The sequence below is a fragment of the Enhydra lutris genome, unplaced genomic scaffold (genome assembly GCF_002288905.1).
Source record: "Enhydra lutris kenyoni isolate GAN:26980312 unplaced genomic scaffold, ASM228890v2 scaffoldscaffold92, whole genome shotgun sequence".
Taxonomy (NCBI): domain Eukaryota; kingdom Metazoa; phylum Chordata; class Mammalia; order Carnivora; family Mustelidae; genus Enhydra; species Enhydra lutris.
In genome coordinates, this window is record NW_019154176.1 from 2,753,224 (window position 1) to 2,777,897 (window position 24,674).

At 52.9% G+C, this 24,674-nt stretch overlaps 1 protein-coding gene across 7 annotated transcripts in view; it reads right to left on the reverse strand.

The window, feature by feature from the left end:
* Nucleotides 1–24,674, reverse strand: part of LOC111162433 (dynamin 2) — an 83,609-nt gene that overhangs the window by 51,204 nt on the left and 7,731 nt on the right. For all 7 annotated transcript variants that reach the window (XM_022526849.1, XM_022526848.1, XM_022526846.1 and 4 more), the window contains exon 2: nt 3,030–3,103. In XM_022526849.1, the coding sequence (XP_022382557.1) occupies nt 3,030–3,103 (74 nt within the window). The remainder of the gene's footprint in view (nt 1–3,029; nt 3,104–24,674) is intronic.

Here is a 24,674-nt window from a genome sequence, read left to right on the forward strand (position 1 = left end):
TGGGCCCCCCACCTCTAGGTCACTCTAGACTGCCCCTCACCCTCACAGCACTGCCCTGGGCCAGACCTCATCACCTCTTGCCTGGTTTGAGGCTACCCTCTCCCTGGCCTCTCTGCCTGTCCTCCTTCCACAGGGCAGCCAGTGGGCTGAGCCGGTCTTACCCCACCCATGTGTTCTTTGGGCTCTCATGTCTAATCCTTCACCAGACTGCCAGGCCATGTCACCTGCCTCCTGACCCTCCCCCCAGCCTCCCTTCACAGCTTCACACATGCTGTAGCCCCTGCCCAGAACATTCTCCCTGGGCCCCTGGCCCAAAATCAATCTAACAGCCAATATACTCTCCCACACCCCCAGTCCTGCTGCCTCGCAGCCTGGCCATGGCATCCCGTCTGCTGTCTCCCTGGCATCCGGCAGAAGTCCAGCTTGGAATGGTCACGCATCCGCTAGCAGCAATGAGACCAGAGATGCCACAGTCAGGTGGAGAAGGAGGAAGGAGTACGTGTGCTGGGGCACAGCAAGGGCCACTACCACACGGGACACCCGGGCCTCGCTTCCCACCTCCACCACCAGCCCAACAGGATGCGACCACAATTCTATCTCCACAGCCGCCACCCTGTCCCCACCTGCCCCCAGGCACCACTCCCACCTCTTCTAGTCCCCTGCCCAGGCCTGGCTCCTGTGGTGTCTCCCTCCAGCAGCCACAGGATCTGGACAAGTGACACATGGGCCTAAGGGTGCGCCCCACCAAGTGGTTTTAGGGCTGGGCTCTCACGATGACCCTCCTGTGTGCTCTTGGGCAAGTGGCTTCATCTCTGGAAGCTCCGGTTCCCTCCTCTGTAAAGTAGGGATGACGGGAACAGAGACCCCAGTGTTAGTCCAGGTCAGGCACGAGGCTGATGTGCACCCTCGGAGTTTCTGCCTTCAGCACTCTTCACATCTGCCACTCTCCACTGGAAGGAGAGCTCCCCCTTCCCTGACACCCAGCACACCTGTCAGCCTTGGCTCCAATATCACTTCTTCAGAAAAGCCCCAGGATGCCCCACCCTCTAGGATGAAGTTAGTCACTCTCCCCTCTCCATACACACTCCAATCTGGGGGGGGCCAGGCCTGCCTGTCGCCCCCCAGTCTCCTGCTTCTGTCCCCTGGCACCAATGGGAATGCCAGGTGGGTAGGTGGCGGGTGGTGGCAGCAGCCTTGGTCCTGTCACTGCTGTGCCCTGGGCCTGGAGCAGCCTGTGGCATGCACTAAGTGCACAGTGGACCACAGCTGGTGACGGCCACCATGGAGATGATGGGGGAGCCCTCCCGCCATAACACAGCCTGCCACCTTCCAGTGCAGAAAGCCAGCAGACCTGTTCTCCCAGCAGGCCATCTGGAACAAGCCAGCAGAAAGCATAAAACCCGCAGCCCCTGACTCAGCAACGCACAGGGAGGACCCGGAGTGTGCCAGGCACCGTGCTGCGGGTTGTACGTATTGAATAACGTGGTCTTCATGGCAACCAACAAAGTCAACGCTATTATCTTCACTGTCCAGACAGGAAACCCATCGTGAGCAGCCGTCCCTCCCCAGGGGCCATGAGGCCAGTACGCTGCAGAGTCACTATCTGAACCCAGGCAGTCTTAGCTCCCAGGGCCAACCCACCAGGGCAGAGGCTTTCCCCTGTGTGGCCCTGGGCCAGAAGCAAGCCCATCAGCATCAGCTGGGAACTCATTAAAAATGCATATGCTCAGCCCCCTCCCACCCCCGCCCTCTATCAACCTGCTGAATGGAAAGCGGAAACCCAGTGGGCCAAGCCTTCTGTGACTCTCTGACGCACTGCCAACCGAAAGCCCCGGCTCTGCTACCGACAGTCTTGGCCCAGCTGATTGGACACTTACTGGCTCGCCTGTGGCCTATGACACGGCAAGGTTCACAGGGAAGAAGTGAGGGCCAATCGGCTACGGCCTCTCACTGGAGTCACGCCCCCTCGCAGGTGGGCTGGGCGGAGTCAGAGGATGAAAATGAGAGCACGTGACTGGGGCACCACACAGGGGAGGGGCTGAGATCTGACTGGGTGACGCCCATCCTGTGTGGGGTGCCCCGTGTAAAGGCAGGTGGCCTGGTTAAGCTTCAGTTTACCGGTAAAATGGGGGTGTGTCAGCTGCCTTCCTGGCACGGGTGTGTCTAACCTGGCCGTGCGGTGAGCCTGGCGCCCTCTGAACACTGACCCAACCAAGGCCAATATTCCAGGCACGGAAGCCACTCGGGGCTCTGTAGGGGGCTCTGGAGGGAGGCAAGGCCATGCCCCCGAGAGCTCCCCAGTCCCCTTCTAGCTTCTGACCCGAGGTGCTTTCCAAGAAGACCTCAGCAGGTTTTATGCTGGAAGACATGCCCACCTCATGCCAGACTTGTGTGGAAAGAACAGAAATAAACGGGGCCACCCAGGCGAAGACAGAAAAAAAATCTACACCGGCCATTCTATATTCAGTGGATGGGCCTCTCCCCAAAGCAACGTCGTCATCAAAACAGACACAGCAGTGATGCTGCTCTAAGGAAAAGAGGAGACGGGACAACGGAGTGTAGGAGGGGACTGATCAGAGCAGCTGGAAAACTAGCCAGGGGAGATATCTCGGGGGACAACTGGCAACGTGAGTATGGCCTGGGCATCAGATACCAGGCAGAAATGATGACTTTCCTTGGGTGAGGCTCTATGACAGTAGAAAGGTGTCCTTAGTGCAAGGGGAGGCTCACTGAAGTATTCTGGGTCGACGTGTCACAATGTCTGCTACTGATTTTGAAAGCGTTCAGCGAAAATGTGTTATCCACAGTGTAGCCAGCAAACGTGGCGACTAGCGGCCTGGTCACAATGGAGGATATGAGGCGTGGGTGTTCACCGAACTGTGCTTCAACTATGCTACCCACGTGGAGACCATGAATTCAAGCCCAAATGACAGCCCAAGACCCTGGACGCCGCCATTGGCCCCCTCACTCCTGCCGGGCGCCACGTCCACACTCATTTCCTGCTGCAGCGGCGAGCTATCCCACTGTACCTGTTTTTGAGAAGATGAGCTGCAGAATGAGAGGTCGCCGGGTGACGATTCCTGAACCTCGGGGAAGGAAGTCCCTGTGGGAGGGGAAAAGGACAGAAGTTACTCACGCGGCTGGCTTGCAAGGCAGGAAGTGTGACCACAGATGTGGGGCAATCCCGTCTTGCGAGTGGGGCAACGTCGGCAAAGACACCAGTCCCAGCCCAGCACTGGGAAATGCTCTAACCTCGGAGGGTCACGAAGCCACAAGGGGCAGAGGAGGGATTGGAATGAAGGCTGCTGATGAGTGGTACCGCGTCCCTCTGGCTGCCAGCGCTCCAGCCCCAGCCTGCCCAAAGAGCTCTTTCATGGACAGATATTTAAACAACGTCCCCCACACCTCAAAGAAATCTGTACATTTCCGATGTGCACGTTATACATTGATATAATGCCATATGTATGATAGAAAGATGAAACAAAAGTAGTTGATGACAAAATATGATGTTTCACGTCCCAAAAAGACCAATCAATATAGGCAGGAAGTAGATCAGTGCTTGCCCAGGGGTGGGAAACAAGGAGGGAGATCTCTGGGATGCTGGGATGCTGGACACATTCTAAAACTTGACTGTGGTGGTCAACTTACTAATATTTACTGTAAATTTACTAAAAATATCACTGCATTTGAAATGGGTAGATTTCCTAATACAGAAACAATCCCTCGATAAAACAGTGAAATAAAAAATGTATCCTGTATATTTCACTACAGAAATAGGCACCACCCACACCTGCTTACACTAGCAATGTGGATGCATGCCAAGTAGGGCGACCAGAAGGCACTCTGGACCAGTGAGAAAGGAAAGTCAAAGAGCAGGGATCCAGGGGGGCACTGGAGTAGAAGGGGGACTTTCAGAGATTAAAGCCATGCAGAGGATTCTTATGTTGTCTCATGTAAAAATGGAGAAAGGTTCTAGGTTCGGAGAATTTCAAACAAGGAGTGTGTCTAGATAAATGTTTAGGTCAACTGCAATCTGGGAAGGACACAGGCCAAGTGGTACGGGGCATCCCCCCTGGGATGGTCAGAGAAGGCCCCTCAGAGAAGCAGAAACAAGAAATGAGCCACATGCAGGGCTGCGGAACGGCAGGGCAGGGAAACAGCAAGGAGGCCCCCAGCTCACCAGGCCCTAAAGTCAGCTCTTCACCAAGACCCTCACCAGAGGGGGCAGCCCAGTGTCTCCAGGAGAGCAAAGCCACCTCGAGGCAGATGCCAGGCTCTCCCCGGGCAGGGCAGGCCCACCGGTGGCTGTTAACCTCAAGCACCACACATGGCCTTGGCCCTAGCCCCAGGCCCCCTGACCCCCTGGCTCAGAGGCAAAGACCTGAGAGGCAGGGATGGGAGGCCCCTCGCATATCAGAGACACGGCATCCTCCATCAGCGCAGGCCCTCCAACACAGAATCAGCGACAGCAGCAGTGACAGTGTGTGCGTCTTTTGCCAGAATAATCTCCCACTCTGCCTCTTCGACGCAATCCAACGGGTCCGTGATGGAACGATACAGAAACATGGGAACACATCCCTCCCGTGCCGCGTGTGTGAGCGACACAGGATCCTTTTTCCCTGCTGACCCATGTTCGGTGGCATGGATGGGACACAGTTTGCTTATCCGCTCTCTCGCTAACGGGACATCTGGGGTCTTTCCAGTTTGGGGGCATTACAAATACAGCTGCTGTGAACATTTGCACACGTGCCTCTCGTAGACACACACCCCCATTTCTCCTGCTGAGTCAGAGGGTGGGCCTGAACAGGCAAAACTTGTCTCTGGAGATAGAAATCAGAGCAGTTGGTTCCCTTTGGAGAACTGATTAGAAGGGGCACGAGGAACTTTCTGGGATGACAACATCCTCTATCTTGATCTGTCCGGTGGTTTCCTGAGTGTATGCATTTATTTAAAAAAGAAAAAAACAAAAAAACAAAAAACAAGGTCACTAGGTGTCAGGGAGTGGTGGGACTGTGAACTGAAATTCATGGGGTCTGGCCTCTGACTCCAGGTTACCCGACCTCTGGGCCCGCGCATCTGACTCAAAAGCCGCTGGCATCTCCCCAGCCCGGGCCTAGCCTTCGGCCACTGGTATCGGCACACGCTGTCCTGTGACTGTTCTGGGCGTGACTGGGGGGCCAGGCACCATGAGCTCTGGTAACCCGACAGACAACAGACAATGAGAGCTTCAGCAGAACACGAGGACCAGCACGCCGCCCGAGAGAGCCCTGAGCATTCTGGGCACATGCAGCGGAGGCAGCCTTCTGGGGCTGGGACTTGGTGGGGAGTGGGAAGGATGACTGGAGCTGCAGCCTGGACAGAGGAGGCGCGGCCCGAGGGGGAGAAGGCTGAAGGATGAGGCTGGGCAGGCGCACAGGGCCTCGCACACCAGCCCAGGAGCCCCAGGAGCCCCAGGACTCCTCCGACTGTTTCCAGAAGTTCTCAGACTCCTGAGTGGAAAGAGCAGCAACACCACCCACAGCCGGGACAGTCCCCCCACAAGAGCAGCTCCCCAGAAATTCCAAGGGTCTTGGTGAGGAGGGGCCTGTCCGGCTGTGCCCCGAGGCCCACCCAGAGGGTTTTCTGACACGCGGCAGTGGAGCTCTCTTGCGGCTTCCTTCCCCTGGGAAGAAAACCAGGCCCGGGCCTGGCCCCACGATCCTCCTCCCGGGTTCCTCCCGGGTTCCTCCCGGGTTTGCTCTAAAGCAAAGACCAGGGATCCAAGCCTCCCTCCTGAAGAAGTCACTCGATCCATCCCACATTTCACAGGGTCCTCTACCTGCCCATCCCACCACCCCCATCCCACCCCTGCAATTTCCGTACTTCTGGTTTCCAGCCTCTGCAGGCACTGCTCCCTCCGCTAAGAAACCCCTCCCCTCACATATTCCGTACCCACAGGTGGGCAGATGCAGTGGGCTGCACCCCTCCTTCCCAAACATATACCCCTTCTCACTCCCACAATGTGGTCTTCAACAGAAGTCCAGTCCTGTGACGGCACATGACTTCACCTGGCCTGGTCACTATTGGATCTCCAGCACCTAGAACAGTGCCTGGCGTAGAGCAGGTGCTCATTAAATGTTTGGCGAGTGGCCCCGAGGAATATGGGCTCTGGAGCCAGACAGCCTGGGTTCAAAGCCCAGCAGGGAGGGGAAGGCACAACAGGAGGTGGCACCAGGGGGCAGATCAGAAGCCCCAGCTGTTTATTTACTGTTGTTTGAACAGAGCCTAAGATCCCACCAGGAACCCTTGGCTTCCAGCCCCCCACACGGGCGGGGTTGCCTGCCTGAGGGAACAATGGAGGCTTAAAACCCAGGCTGACAAGTGGGCAGGTGGAGGCCTTCCGGGGGAGGGAAAACAAACAGATAAGCCAGCAGAGGATGAGTCAGAGCTGGCAAGCGCCCAGGTCACCCCTCACCTGGGCAGCATGATGGCAGGAGCCTCAGCAAGTGCCCGAGGCTGGGATCCCTTCCTCATCATCATATCCTCATGGGGGTCATTCAAAGCCTCAGTGTGACCAGGAGACATCAGCACAGCACCAGCCACGGGAAGAGCCCTCAGCAGGAGGCCCATGCTCCAGGGACCTGTTTGTACCCAACTCACTCTCTCAGGCTGACAAGAGCCCAGACGGGGAGCACTGGCTGTCCCCCAGCCCAGCTCTAAGCCCATCTCTGCCAACATCTCAGCAAATCCTCTAGCAACACCAAAAGAATGATACCAAGGCCAGGTAGGCAAACTAAGGCTCAGAGTTTCAGGGCGTGCCCAGGCAACTCAGCGAGGAAGGAGCAGAGCTGTGATGGGAACACAAGTGGGATATCAATGAGGCAGACCCCCCCCAATCACCCTCATGCCCCCCAGGGCCTCCACTGTGATTCTGCTAGAACAGAGGCAGAGTTCACCGCTCGGCCTCTGGAGCCTCACCATCCAGTCCACATGCCCCATGGTCCCCACCCAGTGCCTGCCTCATTACCACCCATCTGGATGCCATCCAACAGTAACCACTGGTCACCCAGAGCCCAGCCCACACTCAGTGGCCCCGGGCAGGTGCCAGTGTATCTTTGGGGTCACAGCAAGGGTCAGGCAGGCTGACTGAGACTGCAGACCCAGGGCTCTGTCCAGCCGTCACCGCCCACCCCGCCCCGCAGCAAGCCCCGCTGGCTCCACCTGCACAGCGAGCATGAACCCGCCCCCTTCTCTGCACATCCAAGGCCATCACGCAAGCCATCGGTGCTTGCCCGGACCAGCGCAGCTGCTGCCTCTCTGGCTACTCTCCAGCTACCCGCCCTCACCCCCAGAGTGCCCACAGGATGCCTGTAGATGCCACGTCAGAGCACGCACCCCCCTCTGCTCAGCGGCTTCCTAAGGCTCCTACCTCCCTCGGGGTAAAACCCCAAGTCTTCTCTGAGGCCCACAAGGCCCTGCACGACCTGCCAGTCACCATCCCAGCCCTGTCCCTCACTCACTCAGCTCCCATTATACTGTTCTCTGACACGTCCCCCCAAAAAAGGTAGGTTCCTGCCTCAGGGCCTTTGCACTGACTACTCCCTCAGCCTCAAACTCTCTCCCTACAACATCCACAGGGCCAACTAGCAACTCCCAGCTAAACTACCTCTTCTGCACCCACTGCTCGGCACCCCTGATTATGAGGTCCTGCTCTGTTATATGCCATCGGTTTAATTCTCAATTCTTCTCATGACTGGCAGCTTCCAATTTACTCATTTGTCCATAGAGCGGTGGTCTGTCCCTTCCCTCCCACCCTCTCCTCAGCTCTCAACAGCGAGCCAGGCATGAGGCAGGTGACCAATGTCTGTGGGATGTGGGACCAAATGTGCCACTGTCCAATGAGACTGAGGCTCAGATGGGGGGTGGGCAGTGCTGTTGACTTTGCCAATCCCACTCCAGGTGCCTCCCCTTCACAAATCCCAAGCTGCCTCCTCCCTGCTCAGCAATCCTGAGGTTCCAGAACCTGCCCCACCCTTGGCTCTCGGCCACAGGGTCACCTGCTCCAAGGTCTCATCTGGAGGCCAGGCCAGAAGAAGAAGTGGCCCATGGAGACGAGCAGCCGTGGCTCTTGGGTCTCTCAGACCCCAGCTGGAATCAATCCAGGTACTCCCAATTCTTTTCTGGACTATCTGTGCAGGTCTGGTCACCTTTATTTATTTTTTTAAAGATTTTATTTATTTATTTGAGAGGGAGAGAATGAGAAAGAGAGAGAGAGTAGGAGAGGGGGGAGGATCAGAGGGAGAAGCAGACTCCCCGCTGGGCAGGGAGGCCCATGCGGGACTCAACCCCAGGACTCCAGGATCACCACCTGAGCCGAAGGCTGTCACTTAACCAACTGAGCCACCCAGGCGCCCAGGTCTGGTCACCTTTCTGTGCCTCAGTTTCCTCATTTGTAAAGTGGGGATAATGTCACCTGCCTCAGATGGTAGTTGGAGGGGTTTGCAAAGTTCTTACCATGTTACCCAAAAGAAACCATTTGCCCTATACAATCAAGGGAAAACTGGACACGATATGAATCTGACCATGACCCTCCTTGGCTCCAAAGGGTTCCTGATGGCCTCCAAGGCCCTGAGCAATTGCCCTATCACCTCCCTACCCTCACTGCCACCCTCACTCACTCCCTCAACCACACTGTCAAGGTACAGCAGACAGGCCAAATCTAATTTTGCTGCAGGACCTTTGCACGTACTCATCACCTGCCTGGAATGACCATCTCCTCTGAGCCTTTCCACAATCTTGACTTCCTCTGGTCACTCAGAACTCAATTCAGATGTCAACTCTTCTGAGAGTCTTAACTGTCCCTTGCTGACACCCCCACTCCACATCACCTTGTTTTCAATCTCCTCCATGGGTCTGCAAGGATGGCCTCTCCCGGGGCACCTGGGTGGCTCAGTGGGTTAAGCCTCTGCCTTCGGTTCAGGTCATGGTCTCAGGGTCCTGGGATCGAGCCCTGCATTGGGCTCTCTGCTCAATGGGGAGCCTCCTTCCCCAACCCCCCGCCTGCCTCTCTGCCTCCTTGTGATCTCTGTCAAATAAATAAAATCTTAAAAGAAAAAAGGATGGCCTCTCCCTGTGGCAGTGCTTTCCAGAGTGAAATCTGTTAACCACCTAGATGTCCCTCAGCATGGCACTGGCTAAATCAATCTTGGAGTTGGCCCAAGACGCAATCCAGGCCACAGTGCCGAAAGCAAAGTGTGATGCACAGAACTGTGTTCTCCAAACTTCTTTTAATGCCTGTGCACATTCCTGCCTGTGTGGGGACAACAAACTTGGAGGGGACACGGAGCCTTTGATGGAAGTCATGTATGGAAGGCAAGTGGAAAAACTTTGTTTTAAGTTTCCAACTTGACTTGAATTTCGGTCTTCCATGACTTTTTTTTACAACTTTTGTAACAGGTAAACATTAATTCTGGGGGCGCCTAGGTGGCTCGGTATGTATTTGTCTGCCTTTGGCTCAGGTCATGGTCCCGGGATTCTAGGATCAAGCCCCACATTGGGCTCCTTGCTCAGTGGGGAGCCTGCTTCTCCTTCTCCTTCTGCTGCTCCCCCTGCTTGTGCACTCTCTCTCTCAAAAATAAATAAAATCTTTAAAGATAGGTATATATTAATTTTTAACTTTTCAGTTGTACTGAGAAGCACCAAAGCAACCCGTTGGCCAAGAAGAATTTTCACAGTTGACAGAAAAACCACTGGCATTTGGGGACCCAAGCTCTTGAGTCTGCCCTCCTGGGGGTCACCTGAGCATCCTCACTGCTCACCCTGCAGCAGAAAGCCTGGGTGACGCAGCCATCCCAGCTGCATGCCAGCTGTGTGACCTTGGCAACAAGGTTACTCACATCCTGGGCCTAGCCTCCTCGTCTATAAAATGGGGTGTGGTGGGGACAGGAGAAGACAGTGCAGGTGCTGGGGCATCAGTGAGTCCCCACTGCATCTCTAGGGCCTGGCTGACCACACATGGATCCCTAGTTCTGCGCATGTCACCGCATGGGGGGCGCAACTGAGCCAGAGGGAGGCTGCTGGTAAAGAGAAAAAGAAAGCCAGGTAGTGCCCCACCACACTCCCAGCATCCCAGAACCATCCTCCTTGCAGGCTCCTTCTTCAAGTAGGAGAATGGGTGTGCGTCCTCCCCAGTCCCCTCCCTAGAGCCTCTCCCAGATGTCTTCCAGACAGAGGGTGTCACACAAGACAGGATGGCCTTACCACCCTTTCTCTGGCCATGCCTTTCTCACCCCAACAGCCGATCTGTCTTCAACACACCCGAAGATATCCCTGTTCCCTGCTTGGTCCCAAACCCCTTACCTTAGGCTGAGTCCCCTGGGTGCCAGCTCCCCAGCCCTCCGTGTCCCACCCTTGCCCTGCCCCGTGTGTTCCCAGCCCGGCAGCCAGGGAGAGCTTTGCAAACCATAAGTCAGATCACGCTGCCCACATGCTTAAAACCCACCAGTGGCTTCCAGCAAACCTGGGACAAAACCAACGTCCTTCCTGCAGCCCACAAGGCCCAACACTAGTGCCCCATCACCTCCGTGCCATTCTCTGCTGGCTCCCCCAGCTCCCGCCTCCGGGCCCCACGGACATCTAACTTCAGTCTCCTTCTGGGCTCCTTTGCCTCCAGATGCCCCCAAAGAGCCCTCCACTCTTTCTTCGGACACTGGCTGGATGGCACCTGCAGGGAGAAGTCCCCTGAGCGCTTCGCCAGGCTGGGCTCTGTCCCCTCTCCATGCTTCCTTCCTGCGTACTGGTCCCCATTCTAAACCATCTGCTTTGTTCACGGCCTGCTCCCCTGCACCCAGCACGGCGCCTGGCACATGACAGGTGCTGAGAAGCGCATGTAAGAGGGGCTAGCATCTCCAGGCTGCACACAACACAGCACAAAGATAAGCTCTGTACACAGGAGTCTCTGTTCCGCCTTCACAGGGGCACTCACCAACCCCACTTCTCAGATGAAGAAACTGAACCTAGAGAGTTTTGGTCACCTAGGTCAAAGCCACCTAAGCTAACAGCAATCCCTCCCCACCAACACCAACCAGTGACGCACCAACCCAACAGGCTTCATTCCCCACCTGCCGGCACCACCCTGGTCACCACACCAGAAACAAAGCTGAACTCTGAAGATGGGACGGCCAGTCACAGCCCCCTGCAGGTACAAAGTGGCCGGGAGATCATGACAGTGGAGAGCACAGAGGCTGCAGCTGGACAGCTAGCTCAGCCACAGCCTCGCCGTGAGACCTGAACAAGGGCCTTCCCTTGCCCAGTTCCCGGTTTCTCCATCTGGAAGATGGGGATGGTAACCCCGCCCTCCCCGTCAGGCAGGCAGCAGGATTAGGACAAGTCACATGAAGCCCGGTGCCTGGCACATCTAGGGCCCTATCGCACCAGACTGGTTGATGAGGGAGATGGCAGACAGAAGACCTTCCTTGGCACCTCAAGAAGGACCCTGGCACAGTCTTTCCTGGCAGGCCTGGCAAGATGATTCTAAGTCAGCTCCCACTCCGACCCAGCAATCCCCTTCCAGGGATCAGCCCTGGGCACAGCAGACGCACAGGCCTGTCGCCATACCCCAAGGCCCGGTCTGGAGGGGGAAACTAAAAGCTCACGCAAGAGAACAAGTGGACTGAGTCGGGCTGGGCTAGACCGAGGCCCAGCAAGCAGAAGCAAAGAGAGCACGAGACCAGGGAAACAGGCAAGTCAACAGCAGTCGCAGGGAGATGTCAATACCCCACCCTCAATCACAGACAGAACACCGGGCAAAAGATCAATGAGGAAACAACACATCGACGCCAGCATAAACCAATGAGATCTACCAGGCCTGCAGAGAACCCTCCACCCAACACCGGCAGAACACACATTCTTATCAAGGGCACATGGAACATTCTCCAGGCTAGGCTGTATGAAGGTTAGGCCATAAAACAAGACTCATAAATGTCAAGGGACTGAAAAAAATCACACAAAGTATGTTCTTTGGCCACCGTGGGATGGAATGAGAAATCAGTAACAGAAGGAAATTTGGGGAAATTCACAAGTACGTGGAAATTAATAACAACACATTCCTGAACAACAAGGGAGTCAAAGATGGAAACGTAATGGAAATTAAAAATACTTTGAGATGAATGAAAATGGAAGCACAACATATAGGCCAAAACTTACAGGCTTCAGTAAAAGCAGTATGCAGAGGAAAATTTATAGACGTAGGCACCTATGTATGTTTTTTTAAGATTTTATTTATTTCTTTGTCAGAGAGAGAGTGGCGAGGGTGGGGTACACGCAGGGGCAGCAGCAGGCAGGCAGGCAGAGGGAGAAGCTGGCTCCCGCTGAGCAAGGAGCCAATGGGGGACTCGATCCCAAGACCCAGGGACCATGACCTGGGCCAAAGGCAGACACTTTACGGAGTCAGCCACCTAGGCGTCCCAAGGTACCTATATTTAGGGAAAAAAAAAAAGGACAGGAAGATGCTGGGTGGCTCAGTCAGTTGGGTGTGTCTGACCCCTGGTTTTAGCTCAGGTCATGATCTCATGTGTTGTGACATGGAGCCCCACACTGGGTTTCCCTGCTCAGTGGGCAGTCTGCTTGAGATTCTCTCTCCTTCTGCCTCTCCCCCACACTCGCTAATAAATAAATCTTAAAAAAAAAAAAAAAAATGGGCGCCTGGCAGGCCCATCAGAGAGCATGTGATTCTTAATCGGGGTTGTGAGTTCCAGCCCCACACTGGGTGTAGATATCACTTAAAAATAAAATCTTCAGGGCACCTGGATGGCTCAGGCAGTTAAGTGTCTGCTTTTGGCTCAGGTGATGATCCCAGGGTCCTGGGATCAAGTCCTGCATCGGGCTTCCTGTTCAGTGGGGAGTCTGCTTCTCTGCCCCTCCCCTGGCTCCTGCACATTCTCTCTCTCCCCCTCTCTCACTCACTCTCTCTCAAGTAAATAAATCTTTAAAGTAAATAAAATAAAATACAATAAAATCTTAAAAAAGAAAATAAAAAATAGGGCACCTGGGTGGCTCAGCGGGTTAAGCGTCTGCCTTTGGCTCAGGTCATGATCCCAGGGCCCGGGGCTCGAGTCCCACATCGGGCTTCCTGCTCAGCAGGGAGCCTGCTTCTCCCTCTCCCTCAGCCTGTCTCCCCCATTTGCGCTCTCTCCTACTCTCTCTCTCTTCCTCTGAAATAAATAAAACCTTTAAAAGTTTTTAAATAAGTTACTTAAAATTTAAAAAGATAGACATACAGACTATACAAGTTGTTCTATACCAATTATACCACAATAAAGCTTTAACATTTAGAAATTTAAAAAAAAAATGGGCGCCTGGGTGGCTCAGTGGGTTAAGCCGCTGCCTTCGGCTCAGGTCATGATCTCAGGGTCCTGGGATCGAGTCCCGCATCGGGCTCTCTGCTCAGCAGGGAGCCTGCTTCCCCCCCACTCTCTCTGCCTGCCTCTCTGTCTACTTGTGATCTCTCTCTGTCAAATAAATAAATAAAATCTTTAAAAAAAAAAAAAAAAAGAAATTAAAAAAAAAAGAAAAATTTAAGGGGCCCCTGGGTGGCTCAGTGGGTTAAAGCCTCTGCCTTCGGCTCAGGTCATGATCCTAGGGTCCTGGGATCGGGCCCCGCATCGGGCTCTCCACTCCACAGGGAGCCTGCTTCCCCTTCTCTCTCTGCCTGCCTCTCTGCCTACTTGTGCTCTCTCTCTGTGTCAAATAAATAAATAAATAAATAAAATCTTTGGGGGGGGGGAGCGGAGAAGTTTGAACAGAGCCTTCACAACCTCTGCCAAAAAATAAGAGAGGAAGGAACACTTCCTAACTGGTCCTATGAGGCCAGCATTATCCTGAGACCAAAGCTAGACAAAAACATGACAAGAAAACAGACTAATATTTCTTACGAATACAGACCGGAAAAATCCTCAAAACAAATACAGGTAAGCCAAATCCCACAACATATAAAAAGGATTATGCACCGGAGCCAAGTAAGATTTATCACAGGAATGCCGGAACCGTCCAAAAATGCAAAATCAATCAATGCAACACACCGTATGAAAAGTAAACGACAAAACTATACCATGATCTCAACAGATGCAGAAAAGGCATTTGATAAAATCCAACACCCTTTCACGATAAAAACACTCAACAAACTAGGAACAGAAGGGAATTTATCTCAACCTGGTAGAGGGCATTTACACAAAACCTACTGCTAACATCCTACTAATGGTAAAGCACTTAAAGCTTTCCCTCTAAGATCAAGAACAAAACAAGGATATCCACTCCCACTTCTTTTTTTTTCTTTTTAAAGATTTTATTTATTTATTTGACAGACAGAGAGATCACAAGTAGGCAGAGAGGCAGGCAGAGAGAGAGGAGGGGAAGCAGACTCCCCGCCGAGCAGAGAGCCAGATGTGGGGCTCGATCCCAAGACCCTGAGATCATGACCTGAGCCGAAGGCAGAGGCTTTAGCCCACTGAACCACCCAGGCACCCCTCCACTCTCACTTCTATTCAGTATTGTCTGGAGGTTCTAGCCAAGGCAATAAGACAGGAAAAAAAAAAAATAAGTACATCCAAAGGAAGAAGCAAACTATTCAAAGATGACATGATCGTGTCTATAGAAACCGCTACAGAATCCACCAAAAACAACACAAAAACCTAAGTAAGTGAAAAGACATCCAGTGTTTACAGACTGGAAAACTTAATATTGTTAAGATGGCAGTACTCCCCAAATAGATCTAAATCTTTCCAACAGGGGCACCTGGATGGCTCAAGTCATGATTTCATGGTCCTGGGATCGAGCCCTGCATCAGGCTCCCTGGGAGCCTGCTTCTCCCTTTCTCTCTCTCTCAAATAAATAAATAAAATCTTTTAAAATAAATAAATGAATAAATAAATCTTTTCAATGAATAGTACTGGGTCCACCGGACAGCCACATGCAAAAGAATGAAGCTGAACTCCTACCTCACAAGATATATAAAAATTGACTCAGAATGGATCAGAGACCTCAATGGTAAGTCCGAAAACTATAACATAGTTAAAAGAAAATATAACAAGAGTATTTACAATAACTAAGATATAGAAATAACCTACATGTCCATCAATAGATGAATGGATAAAGAAATTGTGAATTGTGGTATACGTACACACACTGGAATATTATTCAGTCATTAAAAAAAGAATGAAATCTTGCTATTTTTGACAACAGGGATGGATCCTGACGGCATTATGCCAAGTGAAATAAGACAGAGAAAGAAAATCGCTGTCTGATCTGTCTTACATGTGAAATCTTAAACAAACAGACAAACAGAAAAACCCGCCAACTCAGATACAGAGAACAGTAGTTGCCAGAGGTGGGCGGGGGGCGGGGGCGGGGAACAGGGATGAAAAAAAAAATAGGCATCCAATTCTGTTCGTTCAATTTGGCAATGCTTGCTTTCAAGTGAACTTCTTAAAATGACTTTGTCTAACTGAAACATTCCCCATAACAACCAATGTAATTTTAGGTTGTTTTCGTAGGATTTTGACTTTTTTTTTTTTTTAAGATCTACAGGTTCTGTGACCACCGTCGTACCCAAAAGGTGGACTGCTCAATTATCTGAAACTTAAGGATACCATTTCTTCAGATAAGCCTTGGGTTTCTCACAGCCAAATTAATACCTGAGTGGGGTGTGGCACTGGGCTGGGACACTGTGGTGTTTTACAGTGTATCTCACTGCATGGGAATTTTTCTTGAGGTTGACAGGTGCCCTCGTGTCACTCTAACCTGCTCCATGACCAGTTTAGAAAGCATGGGAGTCTTAGACTCAGGTGGCAAAAAATATGGGAAAAAAAAAATTTATAAAAGAAAATACAGGACTAAATCTTCATGACCCTCATGGACTGAACAACAGTTTCTCAGATCCGACACCAAAAACGTTAAGTGACAAAAGAACAATACAGGGATGGGATTTCATCAAAATAAAATTTGTCTTCTTTTTTTTTTTTTTAATTTAATTTAATTTATTTATTTGACAGAGAGAGAGATCATAAGTAGGCAGAGAGGCAGACAGAGAGAAGGGGAAGCAGGCTCCCTGCTGAGCAGAGAGCCTGCTGCAGGGCTCGATCCCAGGACTCTGGGATCATGACCTAAGCCAAAGGCAGAGGCCATTGAGTCACCCAGGCGCCCCAAAATTTGTCTTCTTCTAAGGACGCTATCAAGAAAGTAAAAAGACAACTCAATGGGAGAAGGTATTTGCAAATCACATAGCTCATAAGAGATTGGTCTTGATACAAGATATAAAGAACTTTTATAAACCAACAATAGACAAAAAACCCAATTTAAAAAAGGACAAAGGGTTTGAATTGACATGTCTACAAAGAAGGTAGAAAAATGGTCATTAAGCACATGAAAATTCATCAGTCATTGGGAAATGAAAATTTAAAAACAGAGCAAAATACCACTTCATACCCACTACAAAGCTAAATTCAAAAAGACAGATAATAACAAGTGTCGACAAAGATGTGGAGAAATCGAAACCCTCCGACAGTGCTGGTCCACGGTAAAATGGGACAGCTACTAGGGAAAACTGGAAGTTTCTCAAGGTTTAAGTTGACCATTAGGATTACCACATGGGGGGCGCCTGGAAGGTTCAGTGGGTTAAGGCCTCCGCCTTCAGCTCGGGTCATGATCCCGAGGTCCGTGGGGAGCCTGCTTCCTCTTCTCTCTCTGCCTGCTTCTCTGCCTACTTGTGATCTCTGTCACATAAATAAATAAAATCTTAAAAAAAAAAAAAAAAAAGATTCCCACATGGTTCAGCAATTCCAGTCCTACAAAGAGACTCAAAAGAAATGAACACATGTGCACACGGAAACCTGTACACAAATGTTCACAGCAGCGCTATTCCTGATGGCCAAAAAGTAGAAATGACCCAAATGTTTGTCAGCTGAGGAACAGGTAAACACAAGGGGTCATAATCTGTGCCATGGAATATTATTCAGTCATGAAAAGGACTGGAGTTTTGATTCATGCAATAGCAAGGATGAACCTTGAACACACAGTACAAAGTGCAAGGAGCCAGACACAAAAACCACATTGTGTACGATTCCATCAATACAAAACGTCCAGAGCAGGCAAATTCATAGAAAGCAAATTAGTGGTTGGGAGTTGGTGGGGGGAGGTGGGGAGTGACTGCTGGTGAGGACAGAGTTTCTTTTGGGGACATGTAAAGGTTCTGAAATTAGACAGTGGTGATCGCCACACAACTCCATGAAGATGCTAAAAATCACCTGACAGTACACTTTAAGACTTTACTTTTTAACTAAAGTCTTACTACACCCAACGCGGGGCTCAAACTCACAACCCAAGATCAAGAGTTGCATGCTCGGGACACCTGGGTGGCTCAGTCAGTGAAGCATCTGCTCGCAGATCGGGTCATGATCCTGGGGTCCTGGGATTAAGCCCCACATCAGGCTCTCTGCTCAGCGGGGAGCCTGCTTCTCCCTCTGCCTCTGCCACTCCCCGTTTGTGCTCACTCACTCTCTCACTCTCTCTCTCTCTGAGAAATAAATAAGCAAAATCTTCAAACAAAAGGACACCTGGGTGGCTCAGTTGGTTAACCGACTGCCTTGGGCTCAGGTCATGATCCCAGAGTCCCGGGATCCAGTCCCACATCGGGCTCTCTGCTCCTCGGGGAGCCTGCTTCTCCCTCTGACATTCTTGCCTCTCATGCTCTCTCTCATTCTTTCTCTCTCACAAGTAAATAAATAAAATCTTAAAAAAAAAAAAAAAGAGTCACGGGGCGCCTGGGTGGCTCAGTGGGTTAAAGCCTCTGCCTTCGGCTCAGGTCATGATCTCAGGGTCCTGGGATAGAGCCCCGCATCGGGCTCTCTGCTCAGCAGGGAGCCTGCTTCCTCCTCTCTCTGCCTGCCTCTCTGCCTACTTGTGACCTCTGTCTGTCAAATAAATAAATAATTAAAAAAAAAAAAAAAAAAGGCAGGAGAGCAACCCAAGTACCAAGAAGGGAGAAAGTCCATCATCTATAAAAACCACTGCTGGGGGCCTAGGCGGCTCAGTTGGTGGAAGAGCCCCTCCAGCTGCTCGCTCGCTCTCTCTCTTTCAAATAAATAAATAAATCTTTAAAAAAAAAAAAAAAAAAGGGATAAAAACCACTGCCAACCCACACAAACCCTCCCAGAAAGGCCCGGGCCTCTGACTGTGGCTTGGCCTCATCCTGCCCTCCTCCGGCCTTATCCCCTCCATGACCCTGATCTTAGTCACAGCCTCCGTCTCCTGGTGGCATGCCTGTCCAGTGGGTGCCTGACTCCAAGCAGCGACAGCAGAGGGGCAGCCCAGGTCGGAGTGGGGCCCGCAGCAGGCCGGCTGCCTTTGCTGAGGGAGTACCTGTTAGCGACTGAGACGCACGGCTTGTTTACGAGGAGGAGAGGGCATTCTAGAACAACTAATATGCACTGGGCACCATACAAAGGGCAGGGGCACCCCCGAGAGCAAGGCCCTGGCAGCAGGGCACTGACCTTCTACTGGGTGGAGATGGACAATAAACCAAGTAAACGGGTAGAACCATGACAGGGAGTGAAGAGGGCTTCCAAGAGAAAACAAGCAGGGCAAGAGGATGGGGTAACAAGACGGAGGCGTTTTAGCAGTGGGGCCAGGCAGGGCCTGTGGAGGAGGAGAGCTGACCACAGGTGGAGGTGACAAGTGATCCATCAGGTTATCTCAAGGAACGGGCTTTCAAGGCAGAGGAAGAGCATATATGCAAAGGTCCTGAGGTAGGACCCTGTTTCACAGCTTTGAGGAACAGTGAGGAGCCTAGTAGAGCCAGAAGAGAACAAGTAAGGGAGGGAGGGAGGGAGAGAAAAAGAAAGAGAGAAAAAGAGGAAGGAAGAAGGAAGGAAGGAAGGGAGTACTGACACAACTGGACACTCATATGCAAAAGAATCTTAACCTCCATCTGTATCTCTTAAGTCCTACACAAATTAACTCAAAATGTACCTGACTCATGAGCCACACAGAGCCAGGAGCACACGTGTTTCCAGCAGCATTATTCACCGTCGCCGAGAACTGGAGACAATGCACCGGCCTTCAGTGGGTGAACAGATCAGCAGACCGTGGCCTGGCCACACCATGAAATACCACCCCCCCAGCAAGGAAAAGGACCGAAGGGCAGTTGCCTTCAGCCCGGATGGTTCTCCAGCGTGCTACACAGAGGGAGACACGGCGGACTCAGAAGCCGCGTGGGCTCATTTACCTAAGATTCTGGAAAAGGCAAGACCATGGGTTGGAGAGCCTATCCTCATCCTCAAGTGCCAGGTGCACAGGGTGGGGAGGGGGAGACCACAAAAGGGCACAGGGGGACTCCTGGGGGGGACTGCAGGTGTTCTGTCTGTTGATCGTGCTGGTGGCGACACAAGCCTGCTTGTCTGTCAAAAAAACTTTATGCTAAAAACGGTGCGTTGACTCTATGTAAATGATACCTGGAGGGTGGAAAACAAGCCGAGGGGCGAGCAGGCACTCTTCGTGCCGATGCGGGGAGATCTCCAAGAAACACTGTCCAGTAACAAGCTCACCGCTCCGACCAGGATGTAAAGCTGTGCAGGGGGAAGGGAGAACCAACACACACGTTTGCTTCTGTCGGTCCGGAGCCCGGGTGGGCACACGCCCCCGGGGAGCAGAGCAGTGAGCTGTGAGGGCACTGGCTGCAGGGGCAGACAGGGAGCAAGGCCTCCCTCTCCAACCATTCTGGAATTTTGGAACTTGGTGCCATACTGAACATACTACCGATTTAAGCCATCAAGAACCACCTTTGAGGCTTCCAAAGGATGGTGTATGAAAAGGAGAAAAAAAGAGTGAACCACTGTGGGGAAAGCTGACAGACACCGCCTTGACCAAGAGATCAAGGTTAGCATCACCCATGGGAAGACCTGTCAGGGATGATGGACCCGACAGGATGTGGAGGGAAGGGCTCCTTACCTCTGTGTTCTTCTCCCCAAACCTGGAGCCCCCATCTCATCATGGAAATACCAGAAAAACCTAAACTGAAGGACATTCTATCAAATGCCAAAGGCATGAAAACCAAGCAAAGAGGGTGGTGCGGTCACAGACCAGCAGAGACTCCGGAGGAGGGACGACTGGCCTGCAGCGTGGCATCCCGGCTGGGGTCCTGGGACAGAAAAAGGACACAGTGGGGAAAGCTGGAGAAATCTGCAATAAATCTGGCTTTCCTTAATGACAACAGCCTACCAAGGTTCATTTCTCAGTTTGAGGCACCCACGTACCATGGGGCAGTGGCTACATGGGCACTCTTGCTACTGTCTTTGCTCCTTTAAACTTAAAACTGGTTTATTTTCGGGGCACCTGGGTGGCTCAATCATTGGGCGCCTGCCTTTGGCTCGGGTTGTGATCCCAGGACCCCCACATCGGGCTCCCCGCTCGGCGGGAAACCTGCTTCTCCTTCTCCCACTCCCCCCGTTGTGTTCCTTCTTTCTCTGTCAAATAAATAAATAAAATCTTAAAAAAAAAAAAAACTTGTTTATTTTCGGGGCGCCTGACTGGCTCAGTCAGCTAAGTGTCCAGCTTTGGCTCAGGTCACGATCACAAGATCCTGGGATCGAACCCCAGGTCGGCTCCCCACTCAGCCCAGTCTGCTTCTCCTTCTGCCCCTCCCCCCACTCGTTCTCTCTCTCTCTCTCTCTCTCTCCCACCCAAGTAAATAAAATCATTAAACAACAACAACAACAACAACAAACTTGTTTTTCTTAACTTGGTCAATCTAAAATTGTTCCAATATAAAAAATGTATTACAAGCAAAACAAAGGCAAAAACTCCTCCAAACGGTGAAGAGCGGGAATTTGGCTTGAGGCGGACACATTCTGGCAGGAAACATGGGCTTCTAATGGCACTGGGGGGAATGGGCCGCAGGAACCTCTGCCTTACTGCGGGTGCGCCCTAAAGGAATGACTCTTACCTCACAATGAACAAATAAATCTTTTTTTTTTTTTTTTAAAGATTTTATTTACTTATTTCACAGACAGAGATAGGCAGAGAGACAGGCAGAGAGAGAGGAGGAAGCAGGCCCCCTGCTGAGCAGAGAGCCCGATGCGGGGCTCGATCCCAGGATCCCAGGATCATGACCTGAAAGTAGAGGCTTTAACCCACTGAGCCACCCAGGTGCCCCTGAACAAATAAATCTTAAACTTGGAAAGAACTGAAAACTCAAGCCAACGTGTCATGTTCTGCTGGTGCTGGCAGTGTGTTCCGGGGGGAGCCTCCCTCCTTGGCCAGCTGCGCGCCCGGAGGCCCCCCTTCCAGTGACCGAGGCCTGGCAGCGCCGGTGGCAGGTGTCGGCAGGACAGACGCCAGAGGCAGGACAGACGCCAGAGGCTGGACTTCCGTCAGAACGGCTTCCCCCCAGACGAGGGGAACTCAGTGTTGCAAGACAAGACGAGCCGACTCAAACCACAGGAAGGCTCCCTCAGGCTGAGTGGGTGGCTCGCCGTCTCTGGTCGCAGTCCCCCAATCCTGATTTAGAGAACCCTGGCACTCTGTCGCCCCGCCGGGGAGCGAAAGAACAATGTCTGAAGGCATCATCCTCAAAACCACTGGCTCCCTGGCTACCGGGCCAGCTGCGAGCCTCCTGGACAAGGAGGCTATGGCCATCCGGAGGAACCCTCCCCATCAGCAGAGAACACAGAGGCCCGATGGCCTGAGACAGGCAAGGCTGTGTCCCAGGCCCACCACAGGGGCGTCCTCCGGGGCTGGCCTGGCCGTGCCAGGGTGTATCACCCAGCAGACGGCTGTCACCCCAGCTGGGACTGTTCCTGCCTCCTCTGCTCGCCAGCCAGCCTGCCGGTCCGTTTAGACTCTTATCGCTGGGAAAAATGTATCACGTGGCAGAGTCTCCAGGACGCCTCCTCCTCCTCCTCCTCCTCCGTCTGGGCGTGGGGGTGTCACCAGAGGGGCTGGGCAGCTCTGCTGGCCACCTGTCCATACCCTGCGGGTCTACAGTCCGAGCAGGTTCAAGTTTAGCCAGAAGAAGTCTCCCGTTACAGAGCACGGGTTTTCCATGCTATGGCTCATGACCAGAATCCCCTGGGAGGTTTAAGCTGGTCTAGGGAGGCATGCTGGTATTTTACGACCTCTCCCCCTAGCTCCCTATGGGAGGACGACCCCCAGTGGCTCTCTTTCCACAGTTCTGCCCTGGTCCAAGTGGGGACTCGGGCATCCTGCCTTAAGAGCTTCAGAGCTGGGGCGCCTGGGTGGCTCAGTGGGTTAGGCCGCTGCCTTCGGCTCGGGTCATGATCTCAGGGTCCTGGGATCGAGTCCCACATCGGGCTCTTTGCTCAGCGGGGAGCCTGCTTCCCTCTCTCCCTCTCTGCCTGCCTCTTTGTCTACTTGTGATCTCTCTCTGTCAAATAAATAAATAAAATCTTTAAAAAAAAAAAAAAAAAGAGCTTCAGAGCTCACCATGGGAACGTGCCGGGCAGTTGTCCCCACTCCTGCCTGACAGCCAGGTACAAAGCAAGAGTCAAGGGGGTGGCTCACTGGGAGGTCTGTGGGGCTTCCATTGCCCCAGCCTAGGGTGGGGGCCCCTCTGACGCCTGGGTAAGTCAGCCCAGACAGACATCCGAGCTTGGTTGGCCCTGGGGTCTCAGTACAGTACTGTCATTACTCAGTGTCCACAGGACAAATCACAGTCCTGCCCATGAAGAAGATGCGCGTGCTTCTGGCCCCCTCGGAGCAGCCCGCGCCCCACTCTCCACTGTGAGCCCCAGCAGGGAGTCCCAGCCCCGTCCTCCAGCCCCTTTTCTCAATGAACGTCTGTGCAGTCAAACTGATCCAAATCTGATTTCTAGGGACATTCATTCAACAAATACGCATGCTCCTACTACTAGCATGACAGCAAGGAACACACAGACAAAATTTCCTGCCCGTGAGAACCTGCCATTCTATTGGGGGCTGGGGGGGAGGGGCACAGGTGGTGTGGACAGAGAGAGAGACAAAACAACGAAAATAATTTCAGGTGCTAAGGAGAGCTCAGAAGAAAACACGTCAGGGAAGGGGGTCTGAGAGAGTGCCAGGCCCAGTGTGAGCCAGGGTAGGTAAGGGCTGGCCTTGCAGAGAAGGGAGCTTTCCTCAGGGACCCAAGAAGAGACCTGCAGGCAGGTCACACAGAACTCTGGACAAAGAGGAGATGCAAATAATGGACAAACGAGGCCTCAGGTGAGAGTGAGCCTGGGGGGTTCCAGGAGCAGGCTGTGTGGCTGGAGGGATAAAGGGGGGGAGACTGGGAGAAGGGGAGGGCAGGAGGTGGGGGGGAGCACAGAAGTTGGGAGGGAGGCGGGAGCCAGGGCAGGTTGTGCCAGAGGAGGGACGTGCCCCGACTCAGGGGTCCACGGGCACCCAGAGCGCGTGGGGGCTGAGGGCAGGACCTAAGGAACCAGGGTGCAGGCGGCTATTCTCAGTCAGACTGAGCTGAAGGGGAAGAGCAGGGTGAAGCATAAGGGGGAGGACCTGCTGACCAGTCCCAAACCAACCCCAGGGAAGCGGCTCCGTGATGGCGTCTTGACCACCATGCCGGCGGGGAGGGGAGGACCACACACCCCGCACTGGCCACCGCACTCCTCTCCCACATGCTGTGCAGGTGCCCCTGCCCACGTGCAAATCCTGGGACTAGATGACCAGGAAGAGCCTCAGCATCCACCCCCAGAGGCTGGCAAATATCCAAGGTGCCTCGGCACCCTGCCCACTACACCGCCGCGACCAAGAAGAAGGGGGATGAAGGAGGGTGCATGTCGGGATGAGCGCCCAGTGTTGGGACGGACGCGATACTGCACACCTGAAACCAATGTAACACTGTATGTTAACTAACTGGAATTAAAATTAAAAAAACTTAAAAAGCCGAAAAAAAAAAAAGGAAGAAAGAAAAAAGAAAAGGACAGAAGACAGTACCAATGAACAGGGCTCAAGCCACAAGCTGGGGCCCACAGCCAGGCAGGATGGGCACAGTATGAATTCAAAGGAATGCCAACTCCTGCCCATTCTCCTCACCTTAACGGAAAGACCTATGCCTCCTCCAGGAAGCATTCCCTGACCACCACTTCCGCCCCAAGGCTCCCTATCAGAACCTGTGTCTTCCACGTGCCTCCACACCCCTTGTCACTGTGCCTCCCGAGAGGACAAGCAGCTCTGGGGGCTCACTCACAGCAACACCCCCATTCAAGTCCAGCCTCTGCCACTTGCTAGCAGGGCGCCATTCTCCCCCGGGGTCAAATACTGACTGACTGAATCCGTGGGCAAGTGCGGGGACTTGGACACCCCCAGCTGCATGCCTCCCGCCCCAGCTGCCTCCTCTGTAAGATGGGGCCGTCCCCAAAGGACACACAGACAGTGCTCTGCGCCTGGCACACGGCAAGCACGTTGAGGATGTGGAAAGTCTGTTCAGTGTGGGAGGAAGCCCAGGGCCACCCCCAAAGCCCACTGAGGGATGCTCATCAAGCACCTGAGGTGCGGTACTGGGCCCGCCAGTGGGCACTGCAAGGACCTGGGGGGTTGGTTTATTCAACACCTGGCCTTGTTCTAGAAATCTCTTGAGGCCATGGTGCAGGACAAACAGGGCAGGAAGAGTGAAAACTCGACCCTCAGAAGTTGGGCCACAGGTTGAGGGTGCC